Raw genomic sequence first — 16189 nt, 5'->3', positions numbered from 1 at the left:
ACACAATTTTAAGTGAATGTTATGCTTCTTTAATTACTAATTTTAAACAACAGAGAACACCCACCACTTGCTCCCAGCAATATATTAGCATACATGGTTAACATGCAAGATTTAATGAACAGCATTTGAGACATTTTGCCGGTAATTAAGTTTCAAAGACGAGAGGGAAAAAAGTCACATTTGATGTCATTACTTCTATTGACTAATGTATATCAACATTACACTTGAATAAGGTTTTAGGTGTGAGATGACCCAGTTTTGTGGAAATTATGCAATTTTTGAGTACAAAATTAGGCAAATATACAGTAACAAAAATAAGAATTTGAATAACAGTACAGTGATCAATATATTATCTAATTAAATATTTAATACAAATTCAATCAAAGCGGTCTACAGATCTTAAATGACAAAAAACAATAAAATAATGCTCTAAAATAACAAGGAATCATAAATGTTTCTCTCCAGGGCTGCATCTAAAATTTCTCTTCATGTTTCACTTCAGATTGTCAGAGATTCTGTGATCTCAAATGAAAGACTAAACCCTTGGTCCAGTGTGCTTCTACCTGTTCAGCATCTAACAATCTAACAATCAGGATTTGGAACTTGGTCCAGGCTCTTCAAGTCATTCAGGAAGTTGGTTGGAGTCAGAATGTGAGATGACCCTGTTAAGGAGATGATAAATAAAATACAAGAAGAAAAAAGACGGGGGAAAAAAACTCACCATAAACCCTGTATTTCTGGGGGATGCTGGTACAAGAGTGATGGCTGTTTGAACCGTTATTACTTACCAATCAGCACTTCCCATTTCCCTTCATTTGCTCGAGTGACTTCATAAGCAGAACGCATCTCTGAGTGTGAAACTCCACCAATCACAAATATAATAAGCCGAGGGCCACTGCGATATTCTGCTGGAGATTTATTTTTGTGCCATTGTCCAAGACGTGCACTGCTGTAAAAAAAATGAAACAATACTTACAAGAAATCAGTAACCAGTTTTAGGGGTTTTAACCAAAATGAATCATTAATCGTATCGAAAAGCTGTAACTAATACAATGTCATGCTTATTATTATCCAAATCGGACCCTAATGAATAAATTAGTGTTTTTATTTATATTATAGTGTTGATAGTAATGACTACTCAGCTTTACTTCTGCCCTTTATTATAAAAGGAGGTAGACAAGCATTGAAAATTATACAGATTATGACTAAACCGAGGTCCATCAGCTTGGCTAGTATAAACACTACCATCATGGTGGGTGGATATTTCCTGAAGGATTAAAAAAAATATTCAAAGCAAAACTGGCTTCATTTTACCCTTTTACCTCTAACCCGTTTTGTCAAAAGGTTTTCCAAAAGCTTTTATATGAAAACATTAATCTGTCTGTGCCCTATTAATATTATGTTGGTTAAAAACAACAATAAAAACAATTGACAATTTTTCAATTTCCTTTCAACATAAACAAAGGGATATTTTCTTAGCTTTCATGTCTTTCCCTTTTAACAATGATAGTCATGATGCATTTATTTCTTCACATATCTTGAACTCTAAAGTTAACAATGTACAGTCCATCTATCTATCTATCTATCTATCTATCTATCTATCTATCTATCTATCTATCTGTGTGTGTGTGTGTGTGTGTGTGTCTGTGTGCGTGTGTGCGTGTGTGCGCAAAGCACTCAGCACCCACCTGACCGCAGTCTGGGTTGTATTGATGGGAGCAGGGTCAGAGATAAATGGCCATTGCTTTCTGTCCAGTTTGTCTTCTATGGCACTCTGCAAATCAGAATAACAGGTGTTGAGATCCAAACTGAAAATAGGTGCCAGCTACACTCACAAATCTTATTCTGGATTTATTACCTCCATGACATCTTTGATGATGGGAGTCCATCTTGAGAGCTGGTATGTGCTTTCTGTGCGCTCCTTCCGCTCTGGCAGTGTCTTCCCAGTATTGCGGCCCTAACAAACAACACGTCGTCAGTCAAAAATGCTGAAACAGTATTTCAAGTAAATATTAGAATTTTCAAAACAAATGTACCTCTGATATTATGTTACAGCCCAGATTCTGCAGGTTGGTTATGATGTTGCTGTCAGCCTGTATGTTAGCATGCTGGATGAGCTTTGCAAGGTTCTCCTCCCCAATGCCTGAATGGATAACCAGACTCTTTGTTTAACAAGACTAGGGGGAAAACAGCCTTTAATATGACTTAACCATGAGAAAACATGAAGATTTAATTTTAGACATTATAATAGACTGTGTGTTCTGGAGGAATACAGTGTTGGCAGCCTTTGTTAAATTATGCCAGTAGTTTCCACTGAAGTTGCAAACATTGCCACAACTGTTGGCAGGCACAAGTTGGCAAACACCCGACACGAGAGCTGAGAGTATTTGCACAGCCAAAGACAGTTCTACTGCCGGGTGACATAACAGCAACATTAAATCATCATGAAATAAACTTCTTCTCAAACAACGCTTTTTTCTAATTGGCCAAGTATATATACTGTAATACTTATCTGCTATTATCTGCTATTCTGTCCTTATCAAGGCTTCCTATGTTGAAAACCTTTCTAATTAGCAGCTCCAAGCAGATAAATATCCTTCTGTGCACAAAAATGCTTGTTTCTTTTACTTTTATGACTTTTGAAACAGAATAAGTTGTGACAAGGAAAACACCTTTTTTCTTGTGGAATATGTACAGCAGTATTATGCGGATTTTGTCATAGGCCTCGGTTTCCGTGTTGAGGAGGACAGGAACAATGCTTTTCATGGCATCTTTTAGCGGTACTCCTTCTGCATTTGCTCCCATCGCCAGGTCCTGTGGGAGACAACCACGGTTAATTTTTAAACATTATTGGAATTAGAATTAGAACTTGACACTCAAGTCAGTTGACTGCCAGCTGAAAGGTCCAATATGTGCCAATAAGTGCTTCAAAACCTCATTCTATTTCATATCACTTTCATGACCATAACAATATTGCAATAGCAGAACAACTGCTTAAATGTTCAGACTGGCATTACATACACTATACAACACCCCTGTATGTTCAGTTATTTATTTATTTAATTTCTATTTTATTATTTTTATTTTATTTTATTTATTATGTTCTCTCCCACATGCAATGTAGTATTTCCTTCTGTTCCTTATGTTTTGGTTGTGTGCAGTTGTGAAACTGTGGGAACTGAATTGCCCTAAGGGGATAAATAAAGTTATCTGTATCTGTACATAATACAAAAATGGATGGGGAGGATGCTGCATGTTAACAGCCCCCAATGTGGGCTTTTATATTTACAGAATATATTATAAAGCATTTATATTTACAACCCATTTATATATACAACCCCTGGCACTGTGTTACCTCCCTAAACATCTTGTTAAGCTTTAAAATACAGCCAAACAGCAACAGACCTTATTGTGAGCAACGGAATATAAAGCATGACAAGTAAAGTCCATTTGAGTACAGCACATTATTCTGTTTACAAAGTGACTCACTTCCATTTGTGTTGGGTTACCCAAACAATGCAGAACACTTAAATGGCAGCTGACAAAAGAGCTGCTGCTGTTTGGATGAGAGTGTTCATATTAGAGCCAAAAAATGGCCCCTGGATTAAAGTGGCAGCTTTCAGACATGCTGAAAATCCATTAATGCATTTGAGCGATTCACTCATACAAAAAGGCCCCATTAACACTTGCATTTTATAATGCCACAACCATGCATAGCTTTATGTGTGCTTGTGTGCTTGCTAGACTAAATGCAGCAAGCTAGATCCCCTGAAGGAGACAAAGCATGTCTGGCACATAAAAACAACTCACTGAGACTTCAAACTATTCTCAACCATGGTGTAAGGATTTCTACATGACCAAATAATATGTAAGTGTTATTAAAATGCCTTTACATTCATTACATAACAGCTTCTTCAGCAGTTCTGTGGATATACGGAAGCCCTACCCCAAGCTTCTTATGTAATGTTATGAAAATGGATTGCCATTAAAGAAAACATTTGACCGTATTAGTGGCATCTGAACATATCCTAGCGAAGCCATACATCACATTAAGGTCACTTAGTTTCAGTCTGAGAGAAATGGAGTAATTCTATATCAGATATGCTCTACATTTCATTTCAGGCACAAGAGACTAGTATCACGTCAGAGGACTACTTTAGCTCATCATATTGCCATATACATGTCTAAATTTTTACTTTATGGGTAAAATTAAAAGGCCAGAGAGTCCGAAAACATGACTAATTTTAGTTGTACACTCAGCAAGAGTACTGACCTGTTCCACTTCGCAAAGCTTATCAAGAGAAGCCTTGAATTTCTTCATACAAGCTTCAGCCAGGTGCAAGTGAGTAGAGTACTGTAAATGAAAATATTAAACAATTTGTGTTTTGATTAATATATACTTCTTCAAAATATCATGAATGACTCGAGAGAAAATGGTAATTTGTTGGTTCTAATACTGAATAGTTGGAAAAAACTTTTTACAGTAGAACAATAATGTGATGACGCTTCAGCTCACTCACCAAGCTCAGCTCTTTCTGATATTGAGGCATTTTCTTTAACATCTGAGACAGATCTTTTATGTTGGCCTGAAATGAAAAGCATTTTACAAAACTGCACAAATACCTAAAAGAGCTTACATTATTACGTTATGTATACAATATACAATAACTGAAATACAAAATAAGTACTGCACATAAAATAAAGCACCCCCCTCACATTGTCAGTGCACATTCTCTTGCTCTCACAAAAGGTGCGAAGTAGCTCTGTCACTTTCCTGCAGCAACGGGTCAGAAAAACAATTAGTTATTGAATGCAGCACAACTAAATACTGACTATCATCACAAATAAATACAATTCCATTTTGCTCCACTAAATACAGTGTCTGTGACCTGGTAAAAGCAATACACCCGAAATGTATGATTCCGAGACTAAATCCTGGGTAGATATGAGAGATTTAAACATACTCATGTGGTTGAAACATACTTAGTGACATCTGCTATGTGCATATGTCTGAGCTGCACCCAGAGCTCGTCATCTTCATCCAGTAACACTTCTCTCTCTTTTGAATTCCCAATGCCAGTTGTCTGATAACTTTCACAAGACAACAATAAGACAAGCACAAGAATACAGCAAATATGAGCATGTTTGTATTATACACACAAAAAGGCAAAAAAACCAGACCTTTTTAAGAAGAAGGTCACTCACGTGTAGATGTCCTGTTTGATATCCAGCAAGTCGTAGACCATTGCCTGGAAAGTCAACTCATGTAGAATAGGTGAGATGGGATCACATCCACGATCAACAATCAGCAGCTGTGATCGGGCCTTATCTGCACCCTAAAAACAACAAGAAACGTTTAATTTAATTGGATACTTCAGAAAGATTTGATTTAATTCACAAATATTGAATACTTTACAGTACAGTTCATTATTTGTATGAAGATTTTGTCTATTTATCATGCAGTGAAAGTTTTTTGTATGTATACAAGTTCAATAAAACTGTTGCAGCACTCAGCAGCAGTTGTGATTTCAAGGACAGTAAAAGATAGTATCGAGAGTGCTATTGAATGCACTTCAGATGTGTTGGCAAAAAAGAGATCAGCAATACATGCCTGTTAAGACTCATCTCAGGAGCAGGGAAATGTGAGCTAAGAAAGACAGAAAAAAGTAGAGAAAAAAACAAAGATCCAGCATAAAGCAAGAAAAGGCAAAGAGCAGCAGAATGCCAGAAAATGAGTATTCCCATATACAGAAAAACTAATTTCGCTGAGAAAAACTGCACTATAAGAGCATTTTCACACCTAGAATTTCTCGGTTAAATTAACCCCCGGTTCTGTTTCCCAGTGTGATTCATTTTTTAAAAGGTGTGGATTATTTGTTGTAAGAATGTGGTCCATTTTTGAGCTGATAACAATACGAGATGTGGTTTTAGCTTTCATCTTTCAAGTAACCAATCCCACGAAGAAGCTTCAAAAAATAGATGAAAATACTCATCTATCAATTTTGACTTGACTAAAAATACAGGTATGAAAATGCCTCAAAATTCAGTTCACCATATCTGGAAAGAATTAAATGAATAAAAAAACAAATGAGGGCTTTTGTAAATGACTGGTCTATGTATATGATCCCTTACCTCTCCCATGCTTGGGTTGTCAGCTTTGTGAGCAATAAGCCGCCGGTGTACTTCCTCAGCCAGTCTAGCATTCTCCTCTGGTCCTCTAGAAGACAGCACAACACAACACAATCAGCAAATATATTCAGTAGCAAACACACTCCAGTGTAAGCAAGGCTTTCATACTTGCGGTAACGGATTGCAGGGTACTCTTTTAGAGTGTCGCATAGGGTCGCAATCTGCTCGGCCAGATTTTCCATAATTTTGTCTTTTTCTTCACTGGGCTTGGAGCTATAGAAAAAGTGAAATGAGCTAGGGTCATCCAGGGAGAATACCTGCAGATATGAGAAGGAAAATTTTGTTTCAAATTTGTCCATATTATATTGGCAACAATGAATGCAATATGAAAATGAAGCTCAATGTGATAAATCCACCGAGATAACACTCATTATCCAGTTCCGATCACCATACAGGTTCAGCATTATATTGGTTTTTTATAGTTTTGTTACACTGCAACTCTCCCATAAACCCTATTTCCAGCCACAGTAGGCTGGAATTTAAAAGTAAAAAGGTTCTGAATGTACAATAAACTTCAGCACCAAGTAAGGGGAGATCATTCCCTACCTGAGACTCATACGGCAGAAAAGCAACGTTGATCTCTTTTAAAGTCTTGATAACCTTGGCAACTCTGGATCTCCCAATCTCAGCAAAGAGACTATCTGGACAAGCTGTAGAAGATAAGATAAGATAATGCAGTTATTTTGAAACTCATTATATTATAAAATAATAATAAAATTCACAGATTTCCTCGTCTTTCCATGTTTTTTTTACATAATTTGAATATGAAATGAAAGATGCCAATAAAAACAATATACTAGACACACTCACACTTGCGCACTCACACGCACACTCACACTCTCTCTCTCTCTCTCTCTCTCTCTCACTCACACACACACACTTACTGTCAGTAAAGAAGATGTGTACTGCTTTGTAAGTCAGGGCAGACTCTTTGAAATCATTAATGAGAGCACGAACAGACTGTAAATGAAAAAAACATTTTTATTAAAAAAGGGTAGGAATAAGAGAAAAAAATGACATAACAGAGAGAACATAATGGAAACAGGCTATGGCTTACCTTCTCAACTGGTGAAATCAAATAAATGGCCTCCAAACTAGAGATGGGCTCCCTACGTTTGTTGATGTCTTCAACAACTAAAAAAAACAACAAGAATTTCTCTCTTAATCACAATCCCATGTGGTGAAATGCTGGAATAAATTTCAGGTTCACGTTAAATGATGTCAAAAGTGTGATTGTGTGTATACAACTAAACCATAGGATGCAAGAACAGGAATAATGTGCACACTTACTGGTCACCCCCTCTGCCAAAATATCAGACATCTTGCAGCAAGAGGACAGAATCCGCATGCTCATATGATCCACAATAAGAACCTAAAGAGAAACGTGGTAAAAAATAATTAAAATTGTGCATCATAAAGATCCAAGATTCTTATTTCTCACTGAAGAACTGTTACCTTCCATTCCCCATCCTTCTTCACACTCTTAATGACCCCATTTATGATTTCTGTAGGACAGAAGAGAAATACTTATATATGATTACAATCAACTCTAAGGAACAGTTTACCACATAAGACTAAAACATTTGGTAAGTATTGGATTTCACCAGTGAAAATAATATTTGATGATAACTTATGTTACAATTCACAAACATTTCCTCCCAATGATGATAGTGGAGGCAAAATTCAACAAAGCAATAGCCCTCATACTTTACTACTAATGTTTTCAATAATGCAAAAGTGTGAGAAAAAAATAGAAAAGAGAAGAAATGTAGTGGTGATATCTTCATGCAACTTCCTTGTTTAACATGACCACAAAAATACAGTAGTAACTACCTACTATATGTGGCTCAAATTTTCCTTAAATTCTTTGCAAAAATTAATTTGATTCACTAGAAGACAATAAATTATGTGAAGAAATGTAAAATATGCATTCATTTTTTTCGATAAAGTGAAAATCTCTTCACAACAACCAACAGTATTTCCATTCAGGGTAAAACCAGGATTCTCAACATCACAGCAGGCAAAAAATTAATACATTTTATCCATCTTTATATTTGCTTCAGTATTTGTTGATATATGCCCTGGAATCTATTTTGCTCGTAACACAGAATTGTATTAGGTCTTCTTTGACATTTTACTCCCAATGATGACAGATTTCATATGACAACAATACCACAATGTCCTCACATAAGTGACATTTGTGACACATTAGTGTCAGTCCATTAAAATTAATTTTCACATTATGGTTACAAACCTACAAGTTATCAGAATGGAAGAGGCCTCTTAGATGACAGATTAAACGTCAGACCTGCAAGTTATAGTCTGATCTCTGAATGCTGGGCAGGGTCATGGTTACTTGTATTACCAGTCCCGTACATACCTGAACATTTCAGCAATTGAGTCAGGGTGTGTTCACAATACACTCCTACTCTATATGTACAGACAGCAGACGTCTCTTCACCCATGAGGGTTAATTCAGATTATGAAATCTGAATTAATTCAGATTATGAAATCTGAATTAAGACTCTCAAATATCCCTTCAACAAAAACATTTCAATGTAAAAGAAATACAAGCAAAACAAAATGCTGTTTGTCTTTATAATGCTATATAGCACAATGTATTGATTGTCATAACTAACGTTAAAGTGCACTTTTGCAGCCTTATTCTATTTTGACTTTTAATAAATATGATGCTATGAATAATGAGTTTACGTGAAATGGGTACCATTGTTTATGTTTAATTGCTGCAACTAACTGTTAGGCTGGGTAACAATTCAATAGTCAATAACACACACAAAAGCAACTCAGATTTGTGAAATGTTCCTGTTATCAGTTGCATATGGATATTAAATCTACGATAAACTGTTTTAACTTTCATTCAGGAGGGGCAAAATAATCATTATTTATTTTTATGGCATTTACCGCAATGATTAGCGATATTAACTAACAATGTTTCATCATGATAACGTGTTTGGCCCTTAGTGTCCAGCCTGGTTTACAATATAAATGTTCCATCGCAGTTTCAGAACTTCCTCTTCGGTTAGCTCGCTGACGTTAGCTTAAAACTTGAACTCTCACAACATTCGCAAACGCAGCGACACTCTTTCTTTTCCTGGTCGTCCTTCATAACGTCACAACAATAAACCATCGGTTACCCTCAGAAAATGTTGTTATCCGCGACTAACATTTCTTTCCAGGTAACGTTAGCTGGTTTTAACTGGGACCAGGACAGGAAGAAACCTCCAGTGGACCTACGTCCCAAACAACGTCTAGTGTTTGTACGTTTAGCTTCAGTTAATAGCGCTGTCGCCTCAAGTAAATTATCTGTGTGTTTTGTATATAATAATCTTAAGAAAGTAGATATGTTACGAGCAATTTGTCACTTACTTTCTCCAACTACCGCCTTCAGTCCAATCGGTGCCATCTTGACAGCAGTTTGCAGGCTTTTCGGCCACTTCCTTGTCAAAGCCTGTATACGGTTACAGCAAACAGGTTTGGACAGAGAAATACTGCCCCCTACTGTCTGATACTACTATTGTAAGAACCCTACATGTGAGATTACCAGATTGCTATTTTGATTTTGGCATTTTCTGTATATTACATGTTTTATCAAGATTACAATGTTTAGTCACATTTTCTGTGCGTTTCTCTGTGTTTTATTTGCATCTGCTTCACTTATTTTGTTTATTTGGGGCCTTTTTCACACATTGCATCTCTTTATACTTGTCTAGTGTCTGCTTTTTCACATTTTTGCATTCATGGACCTGTGCCCTGTGGGTCCATTCACAAATCCATCCATATGAAAATCAACCATCATCACTTGATGAATATTGTTATGCCTCCAAGAATATATTGTACACACTCTCTTGGCAGTGTCTCAGGGAAAGGCTGTGAGATATTCAAATGCCCATTTTTAGTCGTCAAATTGGAAAGTTCATTTGCTGGAGCTTGGGACAGCCATGTCATCTCTTCATTAGGATGGATGAAAGGGTAAGCAGTTTGTAATGCAGGATTGCTGTCAGGACACATCCATGACTTTTCGGAAACAAGCCAAGGACAGTCCCCTCAGATACTGTATATTCATACTTGGGAGACCAGAGATAGCTGTGCAAGCTTATATCATATTCAAAATGATTCATGAACTGTTATTTTACTATTCCTGGTCCCAAGCCCAGGATACATGTGAGGGTTCCTTTTTTTATAGCAACATCATTCTACTTTGAAATGTGTTATTGCAGTATATGTGCATCATCATCCAAAGAATTCTGGTAATATATTGTTTTCAAAACAAGGGCACATTCAGGACATTTGAAGTATTCTGAAGCTTCTAAGGTGTAATCTCTGGCTTTTAATACAATCTGTAGTATCTGCACTGTAGGCTATTTGGTAATTTTCTTATTAAAGCCTGTATGGTTATAGCACATGTTTTGAAAGAGGTATGCTACACCTTTCTGTAGAGGTTAGGGTTAGTTAAAGATGTTTATGAATAGCTGCATTGATTAAAAATTATTTAACATGTATATATGTATATATATAACTCATTGACAGCTCGCTAATATATAAGACCAGCTTTAAGTCGCATCACTTCATTCCAAATTCCAATGATAATAGAATTTGACAGACAGAAAAAACAACAGAGCTGGTGGTGCCTGAAACATGTGCACAGTACTGTATATATACATAGAGAGAGAGACAGTTTATATATAGTCGACAATAGATGAATTTGTCATTGTTTGTTTCTTTGTACAGTTTTTGCATCAGTGTCACTTGACTTGTGCCTTTCATGTGATTTGGGTCTCATTTTACTTGTTAATGTCTCTACTGTTGTTTTGCATCTCATCTTATTCAATTTGTGTCAGCTGAAATATACTTTACACCTCTTTGTACTTGACTTGTGTCTGATTTTTCACTCTGAAGTTCTGACTCCTTGGACCTGTGGACCTTTGCCCAATGGGCCCATTTAGAAATTCTTCCATGACTTAATAAAACGCCTGGCAGAAATCCACACTATCTTGGCTGTGTCTCAGAGAAAAGGTTGAAATTCAACTACCCACTTTCAATTGCCAAAGATATTTGAGAGTATCATCTGATGGAATTTGGGAAAGACATGTCATCTCTTAATTAGGATGGGTGATTGTCATTTTAACAAGGCTCGGGGTCATCTGAACAAGCCAAGGACAGTCCTCTCAGCTACTGAATATTCATACTTAAGAGACCAGAGATAGCTCTACCTGTCTGAGAAAGGAAGTAATAGAAAGAGACATACCCTCATGTACCATACAACCAGTCTCATACGATGGGGAAATAACTACTCCGAATACAATATAAACAAATGTTTATGCTGTTTATACATTTATGCAGTATGTGCAGATACATGATCACCCGACCCCCTAAACTCTAACCCACTTAACCATCTATGCTTTGTTGCCATTACAATTTAAATCACGTTTGATGTACAGCCGGGTGAGAATACTTATCTGCTGCAGAGCCAAGAAAGCATGTAAAAGGTACAGGGTGTAATGAATGCAGCAAAATACAGATAAAATCACAGACATGCCTGCTACAGTTTGTATGTAAAACTGAATAAGGGAACATTTATTTACACGCTACTGCAGAAAAAGTAAAGTGGCAGCCTGTTTGCCACCACTGAACACCGAGTAAAAGCGGCTGAGTACTTTTGCAATCTTTCCAACTTTATATTTTTGCAGTATCCTCAACCAACTTACCTGCGTACGTGTGGTTTCTCTATGGGCACTCCAGCTTCCTTGCACAGTTAGCAGAGGTTAAATGGACACTCTAAATTGACCATAGGTGTGAGTGTGAGAGTGTAAGATTGTCCATTTCTGTATGCTGGCCCTGCAATTGACTGGTGACCTGCCCAGGGTGTACCACACCATGTCAGCTGCACCTTAAAAAATGAATGCTGATAAAGTACATACACAATCCACATGAATATATATCACTTAATAATTATTTATTTTATAATACAAGTACAATCACAGAAACTCAATTGATCAAGCATTTAAATACAACAGAAAAACTTGAACATGAAAATGAAACGTCACATTAGGCCTGTTGGGTATATGTATTGGAAACCATCCAGCACATATTTGGGAAGAGTTTCAATAAGATGTTGTCTTACTGCAGTCCAATCAGTTTTCTGTTTCTCAGAAAACACTGGGAGATAGTCCTCAATCAGTGTAGGGAACTTGTGAATTTCTTCAACACATAATTGTCAGTTTTCGGTTTCCACAGAAATATCTTTCAATAATTTCCGCTCCCTACGAACACGTATTCGCTCCTTAAAATCCTCCAACTCTTTCCTCTGCAATCAAATATAATACAAAGATCATTATAATTTCATTTTGTTGCTCTGCAACATTTTTCTTTTAATTTAACAGTATGAACATTTCTAAATTAATTACATACACAGTACCTTATGAATTGTATGTTTTTCAAATAAAAAGACATGAAAAAAACACAGCAATTATTTGTAGCTTTCTGAGTTGAATTGTGATGGAATCTGAAAACAACACAAGGTCTATAAAGCATTGTGCATGTGACATTTATCTTGATCATATAGTGAAGACACAACAACATGGCCATTATGTAATCAATACAAGAAAAAAGAAACATGATATACAAGTGTAATTGTGGTAAGTTTTAAGTGTGCAGTTACTACCACATGCATTAAGCAAACGGGAGCTGAAATTTCTCTTGGTAAAAATAAAGTATGTACGCATGTAATGATGAGCATATATGTATTTATGTACATAGTTCAGGTCAGCAATAATGTATCGATTTTTAATTGATTACTGACTAGATATATAATTGATTCATCAATTTGGATTTTTTTTTTTTTTAAATAACTGAAAAATGTTCTCTCTATTTTCAGCTTCTTAAACTTGAACTTTTCTTTCAACTTTGCTCCATTGCCAAATGTTGGTTTAAGTAACACAGATCATTTTACAAAAAGTTTACATTTGATGAACCAACAACATGAACTGAATAATCAAGAAAATAACAGATTCAATTATACAAATAATCGTTAGCAAAGCCCTAATGTGTTTCATGGATGGGATGATCTTTTAAACACGTTAGCTCTGTACTACACTTACATTTTGTGCCTCGTTAGGTGGGAAGATCTCCCTCTGGAAACCATGCAAGATGCCATGAGAATAAAGATGAGAATAAATTTGTTATTTGATGGGAAGCAGGCCAGAAAATACTGATCCACACAAAATGAATACATGTAAATTCAAACACAATAAACTACATTACTGACCTTTCTCTTTATCACGTATTCCTCAAAGTATTCTGCTTGATTTGAAATCCAAAACATGGTCACAGGAAAGGACAGATACAGCATCATCTGTTCAAAACAAAAACAAATATACGAGCTGAAGAGTTACAGGGGCGCAGTATAACATCATGTTAGCCTCAGCTAGCCTCGTGATAGCTATCTTGATCGAAAAAGAAAACCTGAGACAGTTCGTAAGATTATAAACCTTTCGAACGATATATATTCAATGTCAACTACCGTTATTATTTGATACTTACTCTGAAAACTTCGATTTTAACACCCATTTTGACACTGACCCCAAACGTAACCAAGATCCTCCAGCCACTACTTCCGGGTTTTTACAACGTCACCACGCAAGCGCGCGGCAGTGAAGTTAGAAAATAAATATTGGTGGTAATAATTAGTTCAAAAACGCCTTTCCCTTTTTAAAACACATCCCTTCGAAATATGAAAAAATACATAATTTAAACTTTGACATAGTAGCTGGATTCGGTCTAAAATGGACACCGTTGGTTCATATTTCACGTGATGGCGTTTGTTATTTTTTCGATCGTTTTAATTGCATGGACTGTTGTGTGCTGTCCGTAATATCTGGTACAACAAAAACAAAACACATTATATTGGTTTTATTGGCCATTTGCTGAAATTCAGTACTTTTAATTTGTATTGGAGACATCACTATGAATAATGTAACAAACATACATTTCTTCTGGTAAATGTGGGAACATGAGCAGAGTTTTCTGTTCAGTGGGGAAACAAGAAGGGGCTTTGGTATAAAGGACCAGACTTCATGTGCGAAACGAATTAACTTATTGGATGCTACTGAACCGAAGCTGTTATTTTCATGTAAATCCAGATAAAAATGAATTCACCTTTTTATACCAAGAAATTAATCAAGCATAACATTCTACAATTAAAACTAATAAATAAAAATAAAAATAATAATGTGCTTTAGTATTTTTCCTTTTCTATTGTTAAACAGTAACTTTGAAAATTCATGGATAATAACAATTGTATTAGCATTAAAATTATCATTTTGGTTTGATTCTGTGATCACTGGTATATGGATTGGAATCATCATCATCATCATCCTCCGCTTATCTGGGGCCGGGTTGGAATCATGTGACTGAAATTTGGTCTTATAACTAACTAGTCAATTAGTTTAACTCACCTGACGTAACAGACCTTTTTCACAGCAGATAAAGTTTGACATGAGATACACAGGTTTTACCAACAACATTAATTAGGGTTCCATTCCAGTATTTCATTTAAAACATACATTTGCCATAACAGAATTGCTAAAACAACACATATGCAGTAAATGTACGCACAACATAAAAAGTTTAAGACAAAATTTTGTTTATTTTTTTTTTATTTTCTATAAAAGAAATGAGTTTATTCAATGATCATAACAGACTTAATTAGAGACCTCGATAGACCACTCACATACCAAACCATAATCGAGGAAAACGTTTGAACAAAACCCCCCAAAACAGAACACATGTAACACAAAATAAAATACCTGAATAAAGCAAACTCTGGGCTGAGCTGCAGGTCAGCACATTCTCTGTAGAACTCATGGCACATTATGTCCAACAGTTAACTGTGAAAAGAAAAGAAAAAAGGCTAAAAAGGAATGATTTTTTTTTTTACCCCCTCCAAAACCAGTCTAATATTAAAAGTGATATATTCATATATGGTGGACTTGATGGAAAATAAAAAAGGTGACTTAAGCATTAAAACAAATTCTCCTAAAGTACTGTTTATCTCTTTGTCCTCCTCTTTAATAGAATGCTTATCTACACTGCGGAACATGCCTCCCTGTGCCTCCTGTACCCCCCACCCCACACACACAAAACGAAGAACAAAAACACACAGTCACACAGCCATTCAAATGTACACAGTCACACTCACAGACCAGACTTTAACTAGTGTGGCAAAGTTGAAACATCTCTACCTAAAATCTGTTGATTGAACAGAAAGAGAACGTAGTTGTCAGGTGTGTACACTCGTGGAAGTCCAGCTAAAACTAAATTTAAAACCAGAATATTGACACCGGGTAAAATATAAAATGTTGCCCCTCCCCCCCACAAACTCTTTCACAAAATCTCCCTCCATCTCTCATTCGTGACTCTGACTCTTATGAAGTGTAATAAGCCAACAAGAATTGCAAGACAATACAGGCACTGGAGAAAACACCCTAAGAGACCAGAGGCAAGGACAGACATTGTCCCACATCCAAACGTCTCCAAGAACAGAATTTTAAATCACATCCACTATTATCGAACAAAGATATAAATCAAAATGGTTTTTGTTTTTTTCTCAGCATTTTTCACATTTGTTTCATTTTTATCTGTTTGTCTTTTTATGTTTGTATTGTTGCAAAAATCAATCTTGGAGCTTCTGATCCTTTCTATGATATTTTTTTTGATTCATATAAGAGATACAAAAAGGTGTTAGTTCACTTCCCACTTTTGATTTTGGACCATCTTCTCACTTCCTCACTGATATGTTAGTGTGACAGCTGCAAACATATCCAACATGTCTTAAAAATGTAATACAAATAATGGTGCAACACCAATGGGGGGGGGAATCATAGCAACTGAACACCAGAAACTGCTGGACTTTTTCATTCTTCTGTGAACAATTTCCTCATTTCGGCTTATAATGAAAAATACAAGGCAGGAATAAAAACAT

At 36.0% G+C, this 16189-nt stretch overlaps 2 protein-coding genes across 3 annotated transcripts; both read right to left on the bottom strand.

The window, feature by feature from the left end:
- Positions 1–6: 6 nt before the first annotated feature.
- On the bottom strand, positions 7–9659 carry stxbp2 (syntaxin binding protein 2). 2 transcript variants are annotated; one of them, XM_044015853.1, is made up of 19 exons: positions 9577–9659; positions 7645–7694; positions 7480–7561; positions 7247–7323; positions 7074–7149; positions 6736–6839; positions 6298–6446; positions 6133–6217; positions 5206–5336; positions 4984–5091; positions 4717–4774; positions 4521–4586; positions 4274–4354; positions 2673–2814; positions 2037–2143; positions 1859–1957; positions 1689–1774; positions 789–949; positions 7–662 (listed from the first exon to the last, which is right to left on the bottom strand). In XM_044015853.1, exons 1-19 carry the CDS (start codon positions 9611–9613, stop codon positions 583–585), a joined length of 1779 nt encoding a protein of 592 aa, XP_043871788.1. In that variant the 5' UTR covers positions 9614–9659; the 3' UTR covers positions 7–582. The 2 variants fall into 2 exon arrangements, with proteins under 2 accessions (XP_043871788.1, XP_043871789.1); XM_044015854.1 differs by having other exon boundaries at positions 789–946.
- A 2529-nt stretch (positions 9660–12188) lies between these two features.
- LOC122760713 (protein PET100 homolog, mitochondrial) lies at positions 12189–13845 on the bottom strand. Its single transcript, XM_044015871.1, has 4 exons — positions 13750–13845; positions 13475–13561; positions 13308–13340; positions 12189–12514 (listed from the first exon to the last, which is right to left on the bottom strand). The coding sequence occupies exons 1-4, from the start codon at positions 13774–13776 to the stop codon at positions 12425–12427; spliced, it is 237 nt and encodes a 78-aa protein (XP_043871806.1). The 5' UTR covers positions 13777–13845; the 3' UTR covers positions 12189–12424.
- Positions 13846–16189: the final 2344 nt, after the last annotated feature.

Source organism: Solea senegalensis, unplaced genomic scaffold, assembly GCF_019176455.1.
Source record: "Solea senegalensis isolate Sse05_10M unplaced genomic scaffold, IFAPA_SoseM_1 scf7180000013955, whole genome shotgun sequence".
In the NCBI taxonomy this organism is placed as follows: Eukaryota; Metazoa; Chordata; class Actinopteri; order Pleuronectiformes; family Soleidae; genus Solea; species Solea senegalensis.
This window is presented reverse-complemented; position numbering and strand designations above follow the sequence as displayed.

Excerpts from the sequence above, each read along its gene's own strand:
- stxbp2 (XM_044015853.1), bottom strand. The coding sequence starts at position 9,613 with ATGGCACCGATTGGACTGAAGGCGGTAGTTGGAGAAA. Across the intron at positions 7,695-9,576 it reads GAAGGCGGTAGTTGGAGAAA|AAATCATAAATGGGGTCATT; the intron begins GTAAGTGACAAA and ends TCTGTCCTACAG. Across the intron at positions 7,562-7,644 it reads AGAAGGATGGGGAATGGAAG|GTTCTTATTGTGGATCATAT; the intron begins GTAACAGTTCTT and ends GTTTCTCTTTAG.
- LOC122760713 (XM_044015871.1), bottom strand. The coding sequence starts at position 13,776 with ATGGGTGTTAAAATCGAAGTTTTCAGA. Across the intron at positions 13,562-13,749 it reads TTAAAATCGAAGTTTTCAGA|ATGATGCTGTATCTGTCCTT; the intron begins GTAAGTATCAAA and ends TGTTTTGAACAG. Across the intron at positions 13,341-13,474 it reads AATACGTGATAAAGAGAAAG|AGGGAGATCTTCCCACCTAA; the intron begins GTCAGTAATGTA and ends CATGGTTTCCAG.